Source organism: Trifolium pratense, linkage group LG2 (assembly GCF_020283565.1).
Source record: "Trifolium pratense cultivar HEN17-A07 linkage group LG2, ARS_RC_1.1, whole genome shotgun sequence".
In the NCBI taxonomy this organism is placed as follows: domain Eukaryota; kingdom Viridiplantae; phylum Streptophyta; class Magnoliopsida; order Fabales; family Fabaceae; genus Trifolium; species Trifolium pratense.
This window is the reverse complement of record NC_060060.1, coordinates 11,458,747-11,481,800: the sequence shown is the minus strand read 5'-3', so window position 1 is coordinate 11,481,800 and position 23,054 is coordinate 11,458,747. Positions and strand designations below refer to the sequence as shown.

Sequence of the window (23,054 nt, the reverse complement as noted above, 5' to 3'; positions counted from 1 at the left end):
ATGATGGACAAATTTGTTTTATAACAGACAACTATGTATAGTTCACCATTGTAACCTTCACCGAGGAAAATAACATTTTTATTGTAAACTTATAAATCGTTCAACAATACTTCTTTTTTAGGGAATTTGCGAGGAATGTTGTGTGCCCACCAAAAAACTCATCACATTTTTTGTTTGCGTAGGATTTGCTCCCGTAAAATTTGCGACAAGCATACCCCTATGAAATTTGCGAGGAGCGCATAACCCCTATGTATCCAATTAACTATTGAATTAGTTCATACTTACAAATATTTCAAAATGTGAAAATATTATGTACCGCATATATAATATATTTTCAGGTCAAATAAAAAATTGCTTGGGTCATATTAGACGTGACCCAATATATAAGTCGGTCTACCAGAGATAGAAGACATAACCAAGATAACTATGGGCTAGTAACACGTGACGAGCGGTTAATAACTGCCAAAGCAAGTGCCACGTAATTCACTGGACTAGTACTACATGATGAATGCCATCCATCTATGGATTGGAACTAACTTCGTAAGCATGACTAAAGGACGGAAAAAGAGGATAATTCATTTAACTAATCTCGGGAGAAAGGGGGAAGTGGGACGCTGCAGTCACTCTTCAACCACTCTCCATAATATCTGGGACTAGATACACACCAGGTATTAGGGTTAAGTTCAGATATATACACTTTAAAAAATCAAAGAAAACTCTAAGATCTAAGTTCAGAGCACTTCTAACTAAGTATTCACAAAAAAAAAAAAAACCCAGACAATAACACAGTCAATATCAGAATAGTTTGTTTGGGATATAAATTTGAGTTTTATTGATTTTTTTGAAAATGCACGTGATTTTAGGTGGAGTACGGGAACTAATTGTAGGGTATAGAATAATTTTTTTTATAGACAAAAGGTCATCCTTTATATAGGCACCGGCCGCAATGAAGGCCCAAATCATCACTTGAAGGTGTGGTTTTGCAAAATGAGTTGGTGTAGATAGAAATTAATTATCTACATATAAATTATAATGATATGAAAGTGCGTGATTGACCAAATGTTAGTTGGTTCAGTGGTGATTGACGCTGAACTTGGTAGGGAGGACTACGGTTCGATCCCCGCAACTACATTTAGGAGGGGACTGGAACCAACCACTTGATCTCATAACTCGCCCCGAACTCTGGATTACTAGGGCCCCATTCTCCTAGGAACCAGAGGATGAATGTAACGCCCCGGATTTTGATCCAAGACATTACGTCTAATTATATTATTTCTAGAAAATAAACTTTTCTTTTAAGCATGTTTATAATTTATCACAAAACAAATCAATTGTTGAACCGAAAATATAGAAATTTATTGAATCCAAAATATTACAACTCATCAACTTCAAAATATTTACATTACACTTAAGTAAAAACTCTCTTTTGTTTCCCCGCGCACGCAACGATTCGTCACACCAACAATATTCATCTTCAAGCTTTATACATGTAGTGGTAAGTGGTAAGGGTCAGTATTCTTTTCCCATCGCCCATATCAAGAAAACCAAACACAACTTGGCCGTATAAAATAGAGCATAAATCAAATCACACATAAACACCATTGAAAAATAATAACACAATGCACACTCTTATTTTAAATGATCCGGATATAGTCACCCATACCAATGGGGAAAAATTACATATCCCCTTACACACAAGGCTGGAGCACCACAAAAATAAGATAATCACGTATCCCCTTACGCACAAGACTCGAGCACCACATAAAAAAATGAATGTTCATGCCATGTCTACTCACACCATCACAAATATTCCAAAAATCATGTATTCACAAATATTTTTAAAAAAACACACACATGGCTATCATCATACAATATTTCAATACAACCAAATTCATGCATAGTAACTTGTATGAGGAAACTACCCTTACCTTAAACGCTTCTCTATCTAGCACAAGACTCTACCATCCACGAAAATCTCACAAAGGCAAGACTTAATACAATTTAGCATAGCATAATCATACTTAATACAAAGCTTCACGTAGGGGTGTGCATGGTTTAAAAACCACACCACACCAAACCATATTTATGGTTTTGGTTTAGATCCAAAACCATTTTAATGAAAAATTGGTTATTTTGCAAAACTAATTTGGATATGGTCTATAACCAGTTCATAACCAATTTATAACCGCTTTATAATAAAAATTAGGTTACTTATTTATAACCGGTTTATCCTAAATTATATTTTTTTTTTTTAAAAAATGCATTATTATAACTTTTAATTCATATATATTTAAACCTTTTTTTTACAATAATTAAGCCATTTTTTTTGTTTAATTGATTAAAAGAACATATTTAATAATTATTGTTTATAAACAAAACATAATTTTCCTTTAATTTTTGAATTATTGGTTTATAATCAACTCATAAAAGTTTTTTTTCCTAAGCCCAAACATATTTCAAACTAAGCCCAAAAAATCAGATTTTTTTAACCTCAAAATAATTAAAATACAGATTTTTTTTAAGAATAAAACCATCAAAAATCTGTTTTTTATAATTATTTAAAAAATAAATAAATTTTGTTAAATAAAAAAATAATTAAATATTAAAGGGTGGTTGACGGTGGTCAGCTGCCGAAGCAGGGCCGCCAACCACCGCGTCATTCATCAGAAGTCCGCCAGAGGTCGGCGAAAAATTACCGTCCGCCGCCGTGCTCGCCGGATCTCCGCCGCACCGGCCGTCGGTGGTCCTGCATTGACCACCGCGTTGACCGACTCCCTTCACCACCTTATTAATTATTTATTTATTAAATTATATAATTAATTGAATTTGGAAAATTGGTTTTTTTAACAAAAAAAAACTATTGGGCTTTTTCCTTATTGGTCCTCAATTTAAAAACCAATTTTAAACTAATTATAAAAAATTGGATATGATTTATAATTGGATTTTTTCTATTGGATTGATGTGATTTTTTTCTAAAATGGATTTGGTTATTAATTTTGAATATGATTTGATTAAGGATACTTGGATTTTTTACACACCCTTAGCTTTACGTAGGTTCGACTCAAGAGGAAATCATGATATTATAGTGTTCTTTTTGAAAATCATGTGAGGAATAAAGAGGGGATAAGATTCAAATTAATATTTTGAGGTAATTGAATTTAGGCATAAAATAGTGAAACCGCCCAAAATGATTGTGAGTGAACAATTACAATTATTGACTCGGTTAATAGCTTTAAAGGGGAATTAATCGACCAAATATGTGAGTCAAATTAAACGTAACATGCCAAAAATAGTTGCAAGAGCATAATGGTTAATAATGGACATGTAGCATAACATTAAGAGAATTTAAGTGGAAGAGTTATAACTTGACAATATTACTTTCCAATATCCATTCACCGAAAATATATTCTTGGAGGAATTCATGATCACGATAAAGTAAAATGGTCTCTAATTAATTAAATACAATAGTTAGCATCACAATTTCATTCAACCTTTCATTCATAAAATAAATAAATAAAATAATTGATCAATAAAATTATTAAGAATGACATATATAATGTATATGAAATAACGTGTGGTTACATTATTACCCATTAAAAATAGTTTTATCCTTGAAACTAGAAAATAAAAATATTGACAAAAGTAGAAAATAGTTTTATCCTCAAAAGTAAATTTAAAATTTTGACAAAACCCCACACGGTTAGGAACTTTTACCCTTTTTTTTCATTTGAAAACCCCACACGATGACGTCACTAATCATTGTTCATCTCAAAAACCCAACTCTGAACTCTCACTTCTGAAATCCTGAAGAAATAAATAAAAATTGAATTCTTCATTTTCTTTCAGTTCCAAAAATTCTTCATTTTTACACATTTCACATTCCCAATTTTCTCTCTCAATGGGAAAAGGAGGAGGCTGTGTTCCCAGCAAGAAACAAGCACCACCACCGTTAACCAAACAATTACCGCCGCCGAACACCACCACTGAATCCAACAACTCAATCCAAGAAACACCATTACCATTACCATTACCACCACCAGAAACCGATTCAAAATCCAAAATCTTCATCGTTTTCTATTCGATGTACCGTCACGTTGAAGGGTTAGCAAAGAGGTTGAAGCAAGGTGTTGACGCCGTTGACGGTGTTGAAGGGGTTTTATACAGAGTACCTGAGACATTGTCAATTGATGTCTTGAATCAGATGAAAGCACCTATTAAAGATGAAACTATTCCGGTTATATCGCCGGAGGAGCTTGTTGATGCTGATGGTTTTTTGTTTGGGTTTCCAACTAGGTATGGTTCTATGGCTGCGCAGATGAAAGCTTTTTTTGATTCTACTGGGAGTTTATGGAACGGGCAAAAGCTTGCCGGAAAACCTGCCGGATTCTTTGTTAGTACCGGGACTCAAGGTGGCGGTCAAGAAACCACTGCGTAAGCATTTCTTATACAGAATTTTCTTAGAATTTGTGAAAATGAATTATTTGTTCATTTGTTGTAAATAATGTGTCTGAGTAGTGTTGGTATCTGACACCCGACACACCTTTGATGTGAAGTGTTGGTGCCACTCCTCGGGCCACAACTATAAGCAAAAGTTCATTTTTCAGATTCAATGAATAATCGAGGTGTCCGGTTATTCAATGGATCTGGAAAAAAAAAGTAAATTTTTGCTTATAATTATGGTCGGAGTAGTAGGTTATATAAGTTGATCTTGTTTCAAATAGTGCAAAGATGATCTTTTTGAAAAATTGACTTTATTTGAGTAGCTAGCTCACTTTTGATGTCCAAGACATTGGATGAATTGTATATCATAAATCATAATGATAGAAATTGAAAATGCAATGTGGAATTGGTTGGCCATTTGTAAGGAACATAGGCTTTTCAAGGGATATATTATAAGTCATTCTCTGAAACATGTATGTATAGTCTCTAGTCTGCACGTTTATATTCAAAAGGCTTGTGTTCAGCTCTGTTTCTTGTTTCTTACCAGATGGATTTAGCATGGCTTGTATTGAAATGTCTTACTGCATTCTGCATATCATTTTTATTTTTCAAATAGTAAAAGAGGGAAATAATGTGCTTATATGTTTTTGTTTGCCTAGTGTTATCACATGAGATGTTTATTTTCAAGATCAAGGGCATATAAGAATCATCTTTACTAGCAGCATAGAAAATTGCTTAGATCAATGGTGTTTCTGGTCTTAGGTTATTGGTGTGTCTGGTCTTAGTTGATAGGGGAATTTCTTTTGGTGTCTCATAAAGTAGTCTCAGGTTTTTACTGGCGTTAGTTGATGAGTATGGGAGACAAAAGAATGTTCCATTGTATTCTTGAGTTCATGTGAGTTGCATGTTATTGATGGATCGTAATTACATTCAACTATTGAAGTACGTGTCTGCTGTTCGGAGTCCAAATTTGACTCCTCTAGCATTAAGGATTTACTTTGGAGGGAAAAGTGAAAGTTATAGCCCTTAATTTTGACGTGGCTATTATACATATAGTTCAACACTTCAAGTATTATTGTCTTTTGGTATAAAAGATTAAAATATCATCATAATCCTCTCTTCTTTTTTTACCATTGCAATGTCTAGATAAAATCTTTCGACTTTCTATATGGATGAAATATAAAACGAAATAGAGCCACTTTGAATTTCCCTGTGAAATTAGGCGTGGAATATAGCCGCTGGAAATTTTTGTTATTTCTCACTTATTTCATCTGAAGTGAATGATCAGTTTAGAGAAGTCGAATCCTTGAAATCTAATGAGCATTATATACTCTCTGCATATTCAGACAAAGATTTTATACCACTTCATGATGGAAATCAGAAAGTTCTCTTCTGTAATATTGCTCGAAAAACCTCATCAGATACTTACTTTTGTGCTTTTTATTACAGTTGGACAGCAATCACTCAGCTGGCACATCAAGGAATGCTATTTGTTCCAATTGGATATACATTTGGACCTGGAATGTTCAATATGGAATCCATTAGAGGTGGTTCTCCATATGGTGCAGGAGTGTTTGCAGGTGATGGCACAAGAGAGCCAAGCGAAACAGAACTTGCTCTTGCTGAGCATCAGGGCAAATATATGGCTGCCATAGTCAAGCGGCTCGCCAAATCCTGATGCTGTTTTCTTGATATATTCTATTACTGTTGGTCATATGTGTGATTTTGTTTACCTTATTTTGCTGTAAAATTTAATCTGGTTTTTTTCCATTGCATTGTGACGAGGAATGACAGTTTTGTTGCGTACTGTCAGTGTCAGTTTTGACGGGGATAGGGATTCCCATGTTGTTCTATGTTCTGCATTGTTATGGAAGTTATACATGTTTCTAATACATAGACATCAAATATTATTGTGAATCTGTGTATTTTCATGTCTCCCTTTTTATTGGTACTAAGAGATTCACTTAATTGAAGTAAAAAAAAAAAAGAGATTCACTTGTTTTCTTCAACTAAGTGAATATTTTTTTGAAGTCAAAAAAGATATTCACTTAATTGAAGAAAACAAGTTGAAAATTGTCTTGTTGCTTACAGATTAGACCCATAATATGCTTTTTTTGGATCTGTCATCGTACTTCCATTAATATTGAGAGAATCATGGTGTCTTCATCTCCATACTGCTGGATCAACATCCTTAGAGTATGAATACGAGGTGATGAATGATCAGTCCCAAAAGCTTGCTGAGTATGTCAAAGTTGGAAAAAATAGTTGCAATTTCATATTCATCTATCCTTCATGGCCGATACAAACAAGTACAACGTATCTCAACTAGAAATAGATGTAAAACTATTACTATTTTACGCAAGTACAACTCTTTATTTTGAACAAGTATTTTCTTAAAATATTTTTGTCCTCTAAAGCACCGATACTCTAAAATGATATATTCGATACACTGATGCTCTAATACGCTGTCTATACGTTCGGTTTATCTCATGGTTGCTTAATTTTTCAGTATCAATGAATCAAACAGTCTTCTTTGTGACGTTCAATTTCAAGGTTACCAATTCATCATTTTTAAAATTGGTTTTTCTTTCTTTTTGTTTGTTTGTTTTCTTTCTATGATTCCATTACCAACTGTCCATTTCATATTACCTTAACCAATTACAATTTTAAAATTATGATACATTTATCTACTAAATTGTTGCTACTCTAATATTTTTGTTTGGATTATTAGGGTCCGTATTTTTGTTTGGATTATTAGGGTCCGTTTGGTGCACATGATAGGATAGAAGTAGGATAGGAAAAGAAGCTGGATAAGGATAAAATATGATAGTGATAGGATAAACACATATCCTGTCATGTAAGAAAGAGGATAACATTATTTTATCATATCCTATGTTTGGTGCACACTTGATATTGACTTGATAAGATACATGTTATATTTAAATGAAAAATTTATTCTCGTGAAGAAAATGTACATTTTTTTATAAAAATAAATAATTTTTTTATTCAAATAATTTATATTTTTAATTAACATTAAGAAGAATAAAATAAGTTATGAAAAATTATTTTATACACATTTTTTATAGAATAAAATAATATAATATTTTAGTTGGTATTAAAAAAAGGGTTGAATAAGTTTTTTATACTTAAAAAATTAATGAATTTTGATTTTTCATTCTTAAAAATAAAAAATGTGATTTTTTTTTTTTACAAAAAATGTGATGTTTTTATCCTCCCAAATATTTCTATTTCGTTTTATTGCTAGTCCCTAATTTTATAATTATTGCCCACCATGTATTGAAACAATTATCTATTACTAATATATTAAAATCGATTACCACTAAAGTTTCTAATTTATCCTTATTACTTTTAATCACATTGTAAGTTTTATATTATTCATTGTAATTTTACTAAAAAATTTTAAAAAAAATATAGAAAGATGATATATTAAAAATATTTTTCACGTGTTAGTTAAATATGAAAGAAACTTGAGATTATCATTTCCTCTCCAAATCGAGAGGATCCTGACTCGAAAGGAGTTAATTCAATAAAAAAAGTAAACATACAAAGATTACTCAATCATTGATATATTTTGAAAACAATAATATATTTTTTGACAGAATTGAAAATAATAGGCTTAATTAGTAAAATGATCCCTTAAAGATATTTTTGGTTTCAGATTGGTCCCTTAAAGAAAAAAAGGTCCAAATAGGTCCCTTAAAGAAAAAAAAAGTCCGAATAGGTCCCTTAAAGACATCTCCGTTAATCAGTTTGGTCCTATTTAGACCTCTTTTTAGGGACCAAACTGATTAACGGAGATGTCTTTAAGGGACCTATTTTTTTTTCTTTAAGGGACCTATTTGGACCTTTTTTTCTTTAAGGGACCAATCTGAAACCAAAAATATCTTTAAGGGACCATTTTACTAATTAAGCCAAAACAATAATATAAACATACAAAGATTAGTAAAAAAAAAATAGTATGTGGGTGAGGAATCAAGTAACACGTGTGGGTTACTGGAAAAATAAAGAGTAATACGTGTTGGTTGGTATGCATATCATATGTAAAATATGGTGAATCAAATAATAAAAAAATTCAGCAAAATGTATTCACCGTGACTCGAAGAGAGGAAAAGCGTGACATGTTTATCCTATCATGTTGCTAACCCAACTTAAAATCAGGATTAAAATAACAAAGGCTCAATAGGATAGAATAAGTAATAGGTTTGTTTTATTATTTCCAATCGGTGCACCAAACAAGAAATTTGAATAGGATAGGATATCATATATTGTCTCTCTATCCTGTGCACCAAACAAGAAATTAGAAGATAAAGTTAAAATTTGTGGACACCGTCTATAAAAAATATTTAAAATTGTATATTAAATTTTTTAATATATATATAATTTTTATTTTCGCGTAAATTTATTTTGCAATAATATATTGACATATCATAGGCTTAGGCCTAGTCACCCTTTCATAATTTTTAGCATTTACCATCAACCAATAAAAACATGCCACAAAATAGATTTCCGGTGGTATAACAACTAACTTGCAACTAACTTATAGTAAAAAAAACTTGTAACTAACTTTTAATTAACATGGATATGACTTGCTCTCATTGATCGATGGATAGATACTCCAAAATTGTGAAGGGTAGTTTAGAAAAAACATATACTTATCTTAATGCTACGATCGACCAAGTGGTCCACCGTGGACAAGTGATTTATTGAATACGAATTTTAGAAAATCTATCGTTAGATTGAAAGTTTATATCATATAAATAATATTATTTGATATGTTATTAAGACATATCAAGATAAGATTTATGATATTTAATAAACCTTTAATATTGATGGATCTCAATAATATATCAAATAATTTTCAATTTTTCTATATTTTTTTTATGGATGATTTATATAATATAAATTTTCAATCCAACAATAAATTTTATAAAATTCGTATTTATTATAATATTATTCATGACCGGTTCTCCTCTTTAGAATTTCCCACCGATCTTAACTAAGCATATCTATCTCATGCTTCATTGTTTTTGACTATATAAACCTGTCATCGTTATAATTTGGTCATTTTGTTACACGAAAACTCGAAAGTCATCAGCGGTGAGACTGAAGAAACAAACATGGCGGCGGAAACACTCTCTGCTTTGAGGTCTTTAATGGCTTCTCACTCTCCACCACTTCATGCCTTAGTCGTTCCTTCTGAAGATTATCATCAGGTTAGTTACTTAGTTACTTACTCAATCATCGATTTTCTCATAGATCGAAATCTTTAATTATCTATTCTAATCCGAATTTTCATTTCTAATCAATTTTTAATTGCTTTATTGATAAAATGATTTTTTTTAATCAATTTGCAGAGTGAATATGTATCTGCACGTGATAAACGTCGCGCATTCGTTTCTGGATTCACCGGAAGTGCTGGTTAGTTTCTATTCAATTACTGTTTGATGCGTTTTTTTTTTTTTTTTTATTAATTTAGGGTTCATAGACATAGGTTTGATGATCAAAGTAATCCGTTATCTGTTCAACATTTCTCTGTTTCGTGGTTTCGGTGGTTATCAATTCTTGGAAATCTTAGTGGAAATTATTAGTTAAATTGAAATGCATTACTTGAGATGCTACAATCAGAGGAAGGTTTATAATTTATATAGAAGTTAGAAGAATGATAAAAAAAACTACTAACCAACTCTAACCTAGGATTAGGGGCGTGTTGCGGTGTTCGACACATGTCGGACAACTCAAAAAGTGCTGCAAAAAGATTTGTTTTTTGATTTGCTTCAACACTCTTTGGATTGGTGTCCAATACTAGCGTGACACTCCTACAACCCACGTCAGACAACTCGGACCAGTTTTTCAAATTATTTTTTTATTTGCATCGACATACTTTACACATGCTTTGGACACATCTACAAAGGTTATAGATGTGTCGAAACATTGTTGATCACAATAAGTTTAGGTTATTTTAAAACTTATTTTAATGAAATAAATTCTTCAATTATGAACAAGTATATATTTTGATTCTCACATTAGATCTTTTATAAATAAACTAATGTTTTATTTAATTGTAATAAATAAATATATATGTAGTGGTGTTGGTGTCATATGTTTCTAATATTAGTAGTGTCATGTTAGGTGTCCGTGTCGGAGTCTGTATTTCATAGACTCTAACAACCTGATAACAACTTGGAAATCTTAGTGGTAATTAAAATTAACAATCGAAGTGTATTTGTAGATTCATGTAGTTCATCCTTATTAATTCATCTTATAAATAAGTATAAGCCTAACTGTATAAGCTGTATACATAATCCATGACTAGCAATTTACAGAGAATTGAAATGATTAAGGGAATTTGATATGTCTAATCCATGTTGAAAACATTTTTATTCGTTATATTTTTTGTTAGCTTGGAGTATTTGATATATATGATCCATGTTGAAGGAAAGTGATTAAGAATTCCTAGACCAAATGGTTAGTCCCTGATATAAAATGCATTGTCAGTTGAAGTTTCTAGTTGTACCTGTTGTTTGCTATTTTAGCAATGCCATGGTCTTTTCTCTTATGTATTTCAATTTTTAAACATGACTAAATTAATGAAGTATTTTTTTTTCTTGTTTTTCACTTTTTCTTAAATGGCATTCAGGTTTGGCACTTATTACAAAGGAGGAAGCACTACTTTGGACCGATGGACGTTATTTTTTGCAAGCTGAACAACAACTTAGTGCTCAGTGGAAGCTAATGCGTCTTGCTGAAGATCCTCCTGTAGATATCTGGATGGCTGATGTGAGAATTTAGAAAAGCATTTTTTTGATATATGCTATTTTTAAATATCAACACTAATGACAAAATTTAGCAAATGTTTTTTTTTTTCATATGGGTTGCCTCACCAAAGCATAATGCTACACCTTGGAATTGGATCAAGAATAATCTGTCTGCATCTTGCATTGTTGTTATATTGTCCATAAGTAGCTTCTCCTTGTTTAGGTGCTGACTGAGGTTGTACTTGCTTTCTTGTTAAAAATTGAAGATAGAAAGAAAAAAAAAGATTTGGAAGAGAATTATAGAGAGACAGGAAGAGAAAGAATGGCAATGTAATTTTGTAGAAGATAGAAATGTCAAAATAGGGATAGACATGAAACTATTGGAAATTTAGAAAACAAAAACCACTAGCTGTGATGTAGACAATATTGTGAATAAGTATTGCCTCATCCATGAATTGCTTCTTTTTGTGTGGGATGTTTGTACTAATAAGTCATTTCCATTTTCTAGAACTTGCCAAAAGATGCAGCAATTGGGGTTGACCCTTGGTGCATTTCAATCGATACTGCTCAAAGATGGGAACGTGCTTTTGCCAAAAAACAGCAGAAGCTGGTCCAAACAACAAAAAATTTGGTAGATGAAGTATGGTCAACTCGTCCACAAGAAGAAATTAATGCTGCCGTTGTACAACCATTAAAGTTTGCTGGTCGCTCTGTCACAGATAAGTTGAAAGATTTGAGAAAAAAGCTTGTACAGGAGCATGCTCGTGGAATAATTTTTACAGCACTCGATGAAGTGAGTGTATCCTCTTAATAGTCCACCCTTTTTGTTTCTTTCCCCTTGCAGTTTGTTTCAGTTAGAGAGTATTTTCTGCCACAAATGTTCATCCTTTTGAAGATCATGTTTGTTTTTTAACTTTTATTCAACGTCATCCAATACAGGTTGCTTGGCTGTATAATATTCGTGGAAAAGATGTAGCATACTGTCCCGTTGTTCACGCGTTTGCTATTGTGACATCCAATTTTGCCTTCATATATGTGGACAAGCGAAAGGTGTCTAATGAGGTCAGTTAGAGCAGTCTCATTACCAAGAACTAATCATAGAAATATATAATATCAAGTTACTCATGGTAGAGTAGTATCAATATATTTGCCGTCTCAAAAAAAAGTTACTGAATGTCTATAATGTACTCATGGTAGAGTAGGATCATGACACAAATTTGTCTACCTTATATAACATATATAAGAATGATAGGGTTTGATTTCAAAATTTCCAATATTACTCATCTGAATCATAAAGTACCAGATATAGAACTATATTTGTATCTTTAGATTGGGAGATGCTATCTGAATCCTATGGCTATAAAAGTACCAGATATATAACTATATTTGTATCTTTAGATTGGGAAATGCTACTTTGGAAACACAACTTATTGAAATTTTTTTGTGCCAGGTTAAAACTCATTTAGAGGAGAATGGAATTAAAATTAAAGAGTATACAGAAGTAAGCTTAGACGCGGCATTGCTTGCAACTGATGAGCTTGATTACGTTTCTACTGCCAAGGGTAGTCTAGCGGAAGTTACGAAGGAATCTGAAAACTTACCCAGTGAAACCAATAAGATTGTAAATGGTAGACATCAAACAGGAGAAAAGAGTAGCAATCTCATATGGGCTGATCCAGGTTCATGCTGTTATGCTCTGTATTCAAAACTGAACCCTGATACAGTTCACTTGCAGCAATCACCTCTGGCTCTTCCAAAAGCTTTAAAGGTTGTATATACTTATACCCCTTTATAAAGGACATTTGATTGTTGGCAAAGTAGAGAAGTTATGTGGAGTTTTCTCAAACCAACCTTTCTTGATAGATTAGGAAGCTTCAATTAGATTTTTATACATGGAAGACTGTAATGGATTTTGACATCCCTTACGTTTATTATCTTAGGAAATTGAGAAAAATACCTCAACAATTAATTTTATAAGAATGTATAGATATCTAAAAAATTTATTTTCATTTTATTACATACAATTTCACTTACTGTTAATTACTATATTGCTTTTAGAACCCCGTGGAGTTGGATGGGTTAAGAAAGGCACATATTCGGGATGGTGCGGCTGTTGTGCAATATCTTGTTTGGCTGGATAAGAAGGTTTGCATTCGGATCTTGTGTCTCTAGACATGTTTTATTTTTTGGATGAGGACATTAGTCTCTTTTCGGTCAAATTATGCAGCAAGATCTGAGGTGTCAATTAATGATGCAAAATATTGGTTCAATGTGCAGATGCAGGATATTTATGGAGCATCTGGATACTTTTTAGAGGAGAATACTGTAAAAAAGGAGAAACATTTGTAAGTATCCTCTTACTATATTTTCTAACTTGCTCTTTCAACACTTCATTATCTAGTGAAATTCATGTGTGGTATGCTAAATCACAAGTCAGTCCAATCAAATTGAGAGTTGGGTCCGCATATTTTAGTGAGGTCAGTGTAGACGTGCCTAGGAATAGTGTTGAAAAATGTGCATCAGAGTGTTTTACTAGTACTACTACTAGCATGATTCATCCTCTCAAATATTAGATGTCCTAAACTTTTTTTTTAAACGGTAAAGATTAATATATAGATAATGGAATAAGTACAAGCTGTCCTAAACTCTAACATGCTTAGATAAACGGCAAAGATATCCTAAACTCTAACATGCTTAATATTATATAACTTTGTGGAAATTGAAAAACGATTGACAAGCTGGTTTCATCTGTTGCCCGGGTTGGTGTTTGTGACAGTGAGATAGTACTTCCCAATATAAATATTTTCATGAAAATTAGCATGCCCTTCATCAGAATATTACCTTTCTTATTCATGAAAATGTTGAGTCTTTGAAAACCTTTGATGTAATTAGCTCAATATGCCTCGGTAAAAATATGAATCATACACTATGCTTACACAAATTTTCAAACTATGGCAGGCAGTCCTTGAAATTGACTGAGGTGACTGTAAGTGACAAGCTTGAAGAATTTCGAGCATCAAAAGAGGTGAAGTCAACTAAACAATTAAGTTTTCTTTTGGATAAGTTTTTCTTAGCAAAAAGATGTGTCAAGAAAAATGCACTTGTGGAGATGCCAATTTGGCTTCTGAAATAAGCAATAGAGAAAAACTGTTTCTATCTTTCTCATACTTTCAACTGTTGCTTAATGCTTATATAGTATTTCTGCAGACTCTGCACCATAACATGCAGGAGTCACACAGTAATACTATTGTTTATCAACTTCATTTTACCGTCATATTGGACCACATTTTCTCAACCATGTCAGGATTGAAATTTGACTGCATTTAGGTAGCATATAATGTTTGAAGACAAGAGAAAGTGACAAGGAAAAATGTTTCTTTTGTATAATCTCAATGGAATATGAAGGCATGAGGGTAGATATGTTTGCATGTTGTAGAGAGTATGCAGTCTATTCGATTCTAACTTCTTCTTTTTTATCTAATCTGTTTTCAGCATTTCAGAGGATTGAGTTTCCCTACCATTTCCTCAGTTGGCCCAAATGCAGCTATTATTCATTATTCTCCAGAGGCAGAAACATGTGCCGAGCTTGATCCAGACAAAATTTATCTTTTTGATTCTGGAGCCCAGGTCTGTTTAGTATGCGTCATGGACATTTCCTGAAGTCTGTGGAAATTGTTATTATTAGTGGAACTTTATTGTTTTGGTGTATTCTAATCATGATATCCACTTCTGTATATTGATAATTGGTTTTATCATTGTAGTATCTGGATGGAACAACTGATATTACACGAACAGTTCATTTCGGGAGACCTTCGGATCATGAGAAAGCATGTTATACAGCGGTATGTTCCTTTATTTACTTTTTCTAATTGTTGTGTGGTTTCAAAACTATTTCATGAATCATTTAATATCTGAGTTTTTTACCTCGATAGGGAGCGAGATTTTGAGTTTGGGAACAAGTTTAGTAATTATTCTCCTGGTGTTAGATTTTTTGGCAAGCGAAACTCTTTTTAACATTTAATAATTAATATCTTGTTAATAAAAGTAAAGTTGCTAGCTTATTAGTCTGCAAACTGAGTTCATACTTCAGTTATTGTCCTTTTTTCCCAATTTTATTTATTCTTCGATGAAGATTTATGTTAAGTTGCTTGATTTTCTTAACTTGGTGCAGGTCCTGAAGGGTCACATTGCTCTGGGAAATGCTATATTTCCTAATGGGACAAATGGTATTACAAAATTTGACTATTTTGCGTTAGATTCTTTGGGCATAATTTGAGCTAGTCTCCATTTCAAACATGAGAACTTAGCTACTTTTTCCCTTTCTTAAAATTCTTGTAGGTCACTCACTTGATATTCTTGCTCGAATTCCTTTGTGGAAGTATGGTCTTGATTATCGACATGGAACTGGTCACGGTATTGGGTCCTACCTGAATGTCCATGAAGGTATAGATCAACTATCACAATTTCCCTATTCCTTAATTTGATTCTATTTTCAATTTATTTCCATTTTCATGTCAATTCAAAATGAGAATTCAAACTAATATCATATAACTTGTGCAGGACCTCATTTAATCAGTTTCAGAACACGAAATGTACCGCTGCAATCTTCCATGACCGTTACAGATGGTTAGTATCTTGATATTGTTATAGCCTGTGCTGTGGCCTATGGGATTAGCAAATCATTTTTCTTTTTTCTCATTTGATTGTTCTGAATCTTTTCCAATTTATTTTACTAGCCATTAGAAGTCCACAAATGTTCGATTATACTTAAATTTCTTTGGTTTTATTCATTGGAATTGGTTTTTAGAACCTGGTTACTACGAGGATGGAGCATTTGGGATAAGATTGGAGAATGTGCTTGTTATCAACAAGGCTGATACAAATTATAATTTTGGTGATAAAGGTTACTTATCATTTGAGCATATTACCTGGGTAAGTCCTAAACTGTGTATTAATTGTGTTTAGCTTTTTCCCGTGGGATCTTTATTTTATGTTAATTTTATCGCCCTTATTACCATCAAAATATCTTTTCGGCATATCGAATTCTGTTACATTTTTCCATTCTCATTTAAATTTTATAATACAAAGTCAACTTGCGAGTTAACTAATACAACATATTCCATATCATCAATGATGTAACCATGTTTGTTTGGATTTTTCATGGTGTAAGTGTTTGATGTTTCTCGTCCAGGCACCATATCAAACAAAGTTGATTGACCTGAACCTTCTAAATCCAGAAGAGAAAAAATGGTTGAACTCCTATCATTCGAAGTGTAGAGATATTTTGGCGCCATATTTGGATGAAGCTGAAAGTGCATGGCTGAAGAAAGCTACAGAACCTGTAATCGTGTGAGCTGTGTTTTGAATCGAAAAGTAATTAATAAATTACATTGTTTCAGAGTAATATATCTGTGCTATCTTTCTGTATTCATATTATTATTTATTTATTGTATTATAGATTTCAAACATCTTATTGGTATGACTACTTCAAACTAGTATACAGGATGTACATTTACTCTGCTGCTAATAATATATGGTTTGCATATTTTAAAATTGCATACGTAACAGTTATTTATTATTTTATTTGGGGTCAAGTAGTCTAAGTGTAAGACTCACACACAGAAGTGGAGAATTCAGAATTCGAGCCCAAGTCCATTCAAATTAATGTACAGCTATGAACTGAGGTGCACGAGACACAAAAGTAGTTTTTCTTTTTTGTCAAGTAGTCTAGTGGCTAGAAATTCCACTCTTAAAGTGGATAAGTGAGATGACTGGAGTTCGAATTCCGCCCCCCCCTGCATATATAATGCAATGTCTTACCAACTGAGCTAAGCTCTCGGGACACATAAGTAGTTTTCTATCCCCCACTCACCAGTAGTTTTATCATCATCAACCTATTATTGTAAATAAGATGTTGGAGACTTGTGCCTTTCGCTTGAAAATGACAAGAGCCAAATTTAGTGTTATTTCCAAGAGTTCTTGCTTGACGGCTTGTAATTGAGTATAACCATTTTTAGGTGGCTGTCAAGATAAGTGGTTTTCTTCCCCAGTGGTGAAAGAATACATTTGCTTGCAGTTCTTGCGTATAGGACATGACTTGAAGCATAAGTTTACCCTTTATAGTAAGACTCAACAGTAACTTAAAGTTTTAGGGAGTTAATTTTGTCAGATTGAGCAAATATTGCGTGATACCTTTTGTTTCAGTTGCGGTTCTCTCTAATATTCCTCATACGATGAGGGAGCAATGTCCTTCTTTTAGCAAATAATAATTGAGTGAAAAGAAAATATTTCCTATTTTTTAATAATAAAAATTTAGAGTGAGGGTGTTTTTTAGAAAGATTTATATTTATATTTACCAGGTATTAGCGAAATGATCTTAAATTTGAAACATGTCTGGTCATTATTTTATTTCATACAAATATTCTCTGATGTAATAATATAGATTTTGTCAAAAAAAAGGGTAATAATATAGAATGAATTAATGTTAAAATGAAACATATAATGGATTAAAAAAAATTGTATATTATCTTAATTTTTTTTACTACATTGTAAATATGTTTTTGAAAACTTTTTTTAAGACGATTTTGACAACTTTTATACATCACTATCTCTTTACATAATATACTCTAGTATTGAGTGATTATAATAAAAGTGTCTCCCGAATTGATTAAATAGTTTTTTTTTACGAGGAAATACTGTACTATTTTTCCATGTTAAATGTAGAGGTGAATAACGGGTTGGGTAGGACGGTATAGGTCTAAAAATATCATTCGATCTAATCTGTGGTTGCAATCAGCAGACCCAATCCAACCTTTTTTCAAGGTTCAATTTTTACGGGTTTGGTTTGTGCATATTGACGATTTGATGGGTCGATTAATTCAATTTTAAACAAAACAACTAAAGAAAAAATTTAAACGAAAATACAAAATATCTACCAATAACAAAAACACAGAAAATAAATTAAGATATGAGAAAAAAGAGGATAGTGATGATGATGAACAAAAAGATGAGATGAAATATTGAGTTGTGTTGCTAGAGGTAAACCTAGTTATTATTATGTACGTGTTAATGGAGAAATATTTGTTTCTTGCAACTTTCGTTTCAGGTAATGAGATGTGAAAAAAAAAAATTATTATTATTATGCTAGTGGTTTTTGACTACTAGTTGTTTTCGGTTTCCACTTTTTAAAGAAACATACTGTAACAATTTTGAGACTTGTGTTTCGAGATATGTCCAATCATTTTATCATGTTTTATATATACTCGCTCCGTCCCAATATATAAGATCTCTTTCACAAAAGCACAAGAATTAAGAAAAGTGATTTTTGTATTAAATTTGTCAACAATTTACAAAATTACGTTTCAATTAGTAAGAGAGAAAAATAATGATCTTTTACATTTCTTCATTTAATTAGGGGGTATTTTGTGAAAGTTTAATTAATGCATCTTGAACTTTGAAAAAAGTACCCCATTCGGTCATATTTATAAGCAAAAAAACACTTCAAATCTTGAACTTTGAAAAAAGTACTCCCTTCGGTCACATTTATAAGCAAAAAAATACTTCAAATTTTGGTCACTTTTATAAGCAAAAATTAACTACTTTTAAACTAATTAATACTACTATTCCTAATACCTTTATTTAATTCTATTTTTTTAGACATTTATTTCATTTTTACACTTTTATACTTTTCAAAAGGGGTAACATAGTAAACTTAACTCATATTTTGCATTAAATCAATAAAATTAACTATATTTAACAAAATTTCTTAAACACCGCATAAATAATTTTTTTTGCTAATATTTGTGACCGGAGGAAGTATTATAAAATAACCAAATTTTGCAAAAAAAATCTTATATATTTAGACAGAGAGAGTATTGAATAAAACAAAATATTATAGTTTATGCAATCTGGACGGGTTCGATTACCGTTTGGTTGATTTTAGAAAATCGAACCCACCCATTTCAACCCATCCAAAAATGAAAATACGTGATTGATAACATGACGACCCGCCCACTTGACTATTTTTCGGTTATGATTATTCAGTTTAGATCGGTTTGCAAATTTTTTTTCCACCCTAGTTTTTTTGACCGAATTCCACCCTTGTTAAATGCCATCGTTTACTCAACTGAATTAATGCAATTTAATACGATAGAGTCTGCGTCATAGATCTGTGGTCCGTCTTGACTTTCTTCCATAATAACTATGACTGTGTTGTTGGCTTTTATGATTTCTCACCATTTTATTAGCATTATCTTTAAATTTGATTTTCTATTTTGACCGGATTAAATATTGTGCGGTTCATAATCAAATTATATTTTCTTCACATAAAAATCAAATTCAATGACGTGTTCTCTATAATCTCAATAAGCAAAAAATAATTGAAATTCGAATATAATGATTTTTTTGTCAAGTAGCTTAGTGACTAAAATTCATTTTTTAAGATGAATAAGTGAGAATACCAAAATTTGAATCCCAATTTCTATTATAATTTGTAATATCTCTGTTAATTTTCTTGGTTATTTTATAATACTTCCTCCGGTCACAAATATTAGCAAAATGTTTCTTACCGTCTTTGGCAGCGAGTGACACCATGATGTCCCAATTTCTATTTATTTTTTGAATAAAAGGGGTGATGCCCCATAACCATTTATATTTTGTACTCAAGTATTAAAGATTTCTTTTCGGTGATTGGTAACTTGTTTCTATAAAAATATTAAAATTTGAGTTAGTTTTTTTATATAACTTTGTTCTAAGAAGGTGTTATGACCTAGTAAGATTGAAGTTCAAAATTTGGGATAAAGTTCTTAGATAGAAATGTGTTGGAAGTTGTAACTATTATTATTTCAATAATAAGCCAAAGAATACATGAATAGTTGACCATGCATAATTGTATACTATATAGTTATGACTTATGATGAAAGGTGACTCGATCTATTGCATGAATATGGCCCATTACCTCTAAATCAATTTAAATAAAAAATTGTAAATCAATTTGAAAAATTCAAAAGCCACATCAATTTAATTTTTATCTTAAACTAGAACTTTGACTCATGCGGTGCATGAGTCTAATTAGGTGTAATATGTAACAATAAAAAATAAAATACAAAAATATCAAGAGCATTTTCAATAAGAGTAGTATAGAGAATTTCATGGACTAATTATTCTATATTTGTTTATGTGCTTATTTTATATTTTATATATTTTTTAAATAATTTTGGAACCACATCGTTTTGTTTACTTATTAAAAAATAATTGCTGATAACTAAAGGTTAAAAAATTGATGATAATTAAAGGTTAAAAAAAAAATTAAAGACATAATCAAGAACATAAACTTAAGTAGACATCCATAAATAAATAAAAATTGTGATTAATTCCGCCGTTCAAATTTATTGAAAACAGGGTTTATATATTATGTTTCCTAAATTCTTTCATAATTGAAGCACATGTTTTAGCGGTTGAAAGGTTTTATTGTAAGTAAGGGATGCAGGTTCAATGACAAATCTGTATTTTTTTAATATAAAGCTGCAATAAAAAGAAAGAGAAAATGAGAGGGGAAAAAATTTGGTTTAGGGTTAACTTATGTTAGCAAACTTATAATATAAGAGATTATCGGTTTTTAATTGTTTAAATTGTGCAATGAAAATTGATGGTGCTTAATTATCGTATGAAATTTTTCCTATGAGAGTTGATGGAGCTTAACACTTTGTGGACATAATTTAAATCACAATTGGTCTGGTAGTGCATATTGTATCAATTGATCATCGGTTAATATTAAATCTGCAATGTTAAAATCAAAATAATGAATGTGATTAGTGATATGACTATGATTGTGTTTGGTTGTATTGCAAAAAAAATTGATTTAGCAGAATTGAGTTTGATAATAACTTTCCAAATTACACGTGATAATAACTTTCCAAATCTCACATGATAATTATTCTCTAAATTTATGATCCGGTAGAAAAAAATCATTGATCAGGAAAGACATAAAAATATGATCCGGTAGAAAAAAAATCATTGATCAGGAAAAACATAAAAATATTTCGTGATGAATAATATAGTCAACAATAATTTTGATATGATATACTTTTAAAATTGATGGTGCTTATCAATTATTGCACATAATTTTAATCAAAATTGGTATACTTGCCATAGTGGTTAGAAATATTGCCTTGCATTGAGGGGTTGTGGGTTCGAATCCTATTCAAGACAAAATTGTATTATTTTTTAATAAAAATTGCAAAATAAAATGGAGGGAAAACAGAGAAAACAAATTAGGGTTTAGAGTTTGCTTGTGTATACAAGCTTATAATATAAAAGATTGGAGCATTATCTCATTCAGAGGCGGAATTAGACATAAATTATTAGGGGGCTAATATTTTTAGTCGAAGAATTAAATTATGTTATACTAAATTTTAGGGGGCTTACATGTTTGCGATTTGAAGGAAGCCTTTTTGTGTGTGTGTATTTTACAACATTCATATTTCATGGATCATTTACGTAAAATTTAAAAGAAATTTAAAATAATTTAATATTTATAACCCTCAAAATAAATAGTGTTTAATAAAATCTTGATAGATCCCAATAATATATAAAAAAAAATACCAAATTTTAATCTAGTTTTTTTCTCCCTAAACGACAAGAGGTTTTATTTTGTTTGACAAAGAAAAGTCGACACACAATATATGTCTCAATGGTGGACAATAGAATATCATAAAAATTAGCATCAATAGGAGTACTTGTTAAATGGGTAAATGTTTGGAGATAGACCCGTAAAAGTCTACATAGTAACATAGACAGTGTAAGTATATATGACTCACATAACATTTGAATAATGCATCAATCAACCGATTATAACATAAAGCTCTCGTCCTCTTGTTTTCTATAATGTAATTTATAAAATTAATTGCCTCTATCCAAAAGCATTTAGATGAGATGATTCGAGTCTCTTCTAACTTATTAATCAATATCCTAAATTTGATTCCTGACTTAGACATGTAGTGTTAACACTTTTAGATATAATTTACAACTCATTTGAATTCCACAAGGCTCGAAGGATTAACACCAATTAACAAAAGACAAAGCTATCTCATAGGTTTTGTTCACAAATTACAACACGTCATGTGGATTAGTTTTTATAGTTTTTTTTCTTTTGTGAGAAAGGAATAGTTTTTATAGTTAAATTTAACGTAAATTTTGTTTATTTTTTTCTTGACGGAAATTTTGTTTATGTGCCTTCCAATATTAGATTATACATTTCATGTATAGAATAATAGAAGTGTTATTCCATTATGTGCAGGGAGACAGTGTCCATGTGAATGAGTTTGGTTCGAATTTGAGTGAATAACATTCTTTACTAAACGCTAAAAAAAAAAAAAAAATAGAGGAAAGTTTTATTAAGAGTTTCATGTATCCTAGCTAGTCATTAAGTGTATGTTTGGTTTCAATTCTGGAGCATCCAGAATTGATTCTGAACGTGTAGAATTGATTCTGACTTGTTTGGTTTCTCAAAAGTAGAATTGATTCTGCCTCCAGAATTGATTCTACTTGAAGCTAGAAATCGTAGCTTCTGATTCTAGAATTGATTTTTACACTCAAATTTTTTGTTCAACTCACTTTTTCATGAATATATCCAAACATAAACCACTTCAGCTTAAAATCAATTTTGGCCAGAATCAATTTTACAAAATCAATTCTGTCAAAATCAATTCTCTCCGCCGCAGAACCAAACACACGCTAAATAGTTGATTATATATTTATATATCACACTGTATTAAGCATTTGATGATTAATAATACAGTATGAGTTAAGCGTGATTAAAGAAACAACAAAAAACAGGAG

General features: G+C 31.2%; 2 protein-coding genes across 2 annotated transcripts; both read left to right on the top strand.

The window, feature by feature from the left end:
- The first annotated feature begins 3,658 nt into the window (after positions 1–3,658).
- Positions 3,659–6,357, top strand: LOC123910980 (probable NAD(P)H dehydrogenase (quinone) FQR1-like 2). Its single transcript, XM_045962279.1, has 2 exons — positions 3,659–4,431; positions 5,890–6,357. Exons 1-2 carry the CDS (start codon positions 3,899–3,901, stop codon positions 6,116–6,118), a joined length of 762 nt encoding a protein of 253 aa, XP_045818235.1. The 5' UTR covers positions 3,659–3,898; the 3' UTR covers positions 6,119–6,357.
- Positions 6,358–9,441: 3,084 nt separating this feature from the next.
- LOC123907329 (aminopeptidase P1) lies at positions 9,442–16,769 on the top strand. Its single transcript, XM_045957541.1, has 16 exons — positions 9,442–9,674; positions 9,816–9,879; positions 11,099–11,238; positions 11,725–12,009; positions 12,156–12,278; positions 12,667–12,984; positions 13,275–13,361; positions 13,494–13,561; positions 14,175–14,241; positions 14,709–14,843; positions 14,978–15,058; positions 15,388–15,442; positions 15,555–15,659; positions 15,777–15,842; positions 16,024–16,148; positions 16,408–16,769. The coding sequence occupies exons 1-16, from the start codon at positions 9,579–9,581 to the stop codon at positions 16,567–16,569; spliced, it is 1,977 nt and encodes a 658-aa protein (XP_045813497.1). The 5' UTR covers positions 9,442–9,578; the 3' UTR covers positions 16,570–16,769.
- The last annotated feature ends 6,285 nt before the right edge of the window (positions 16,770–23,054 follow it).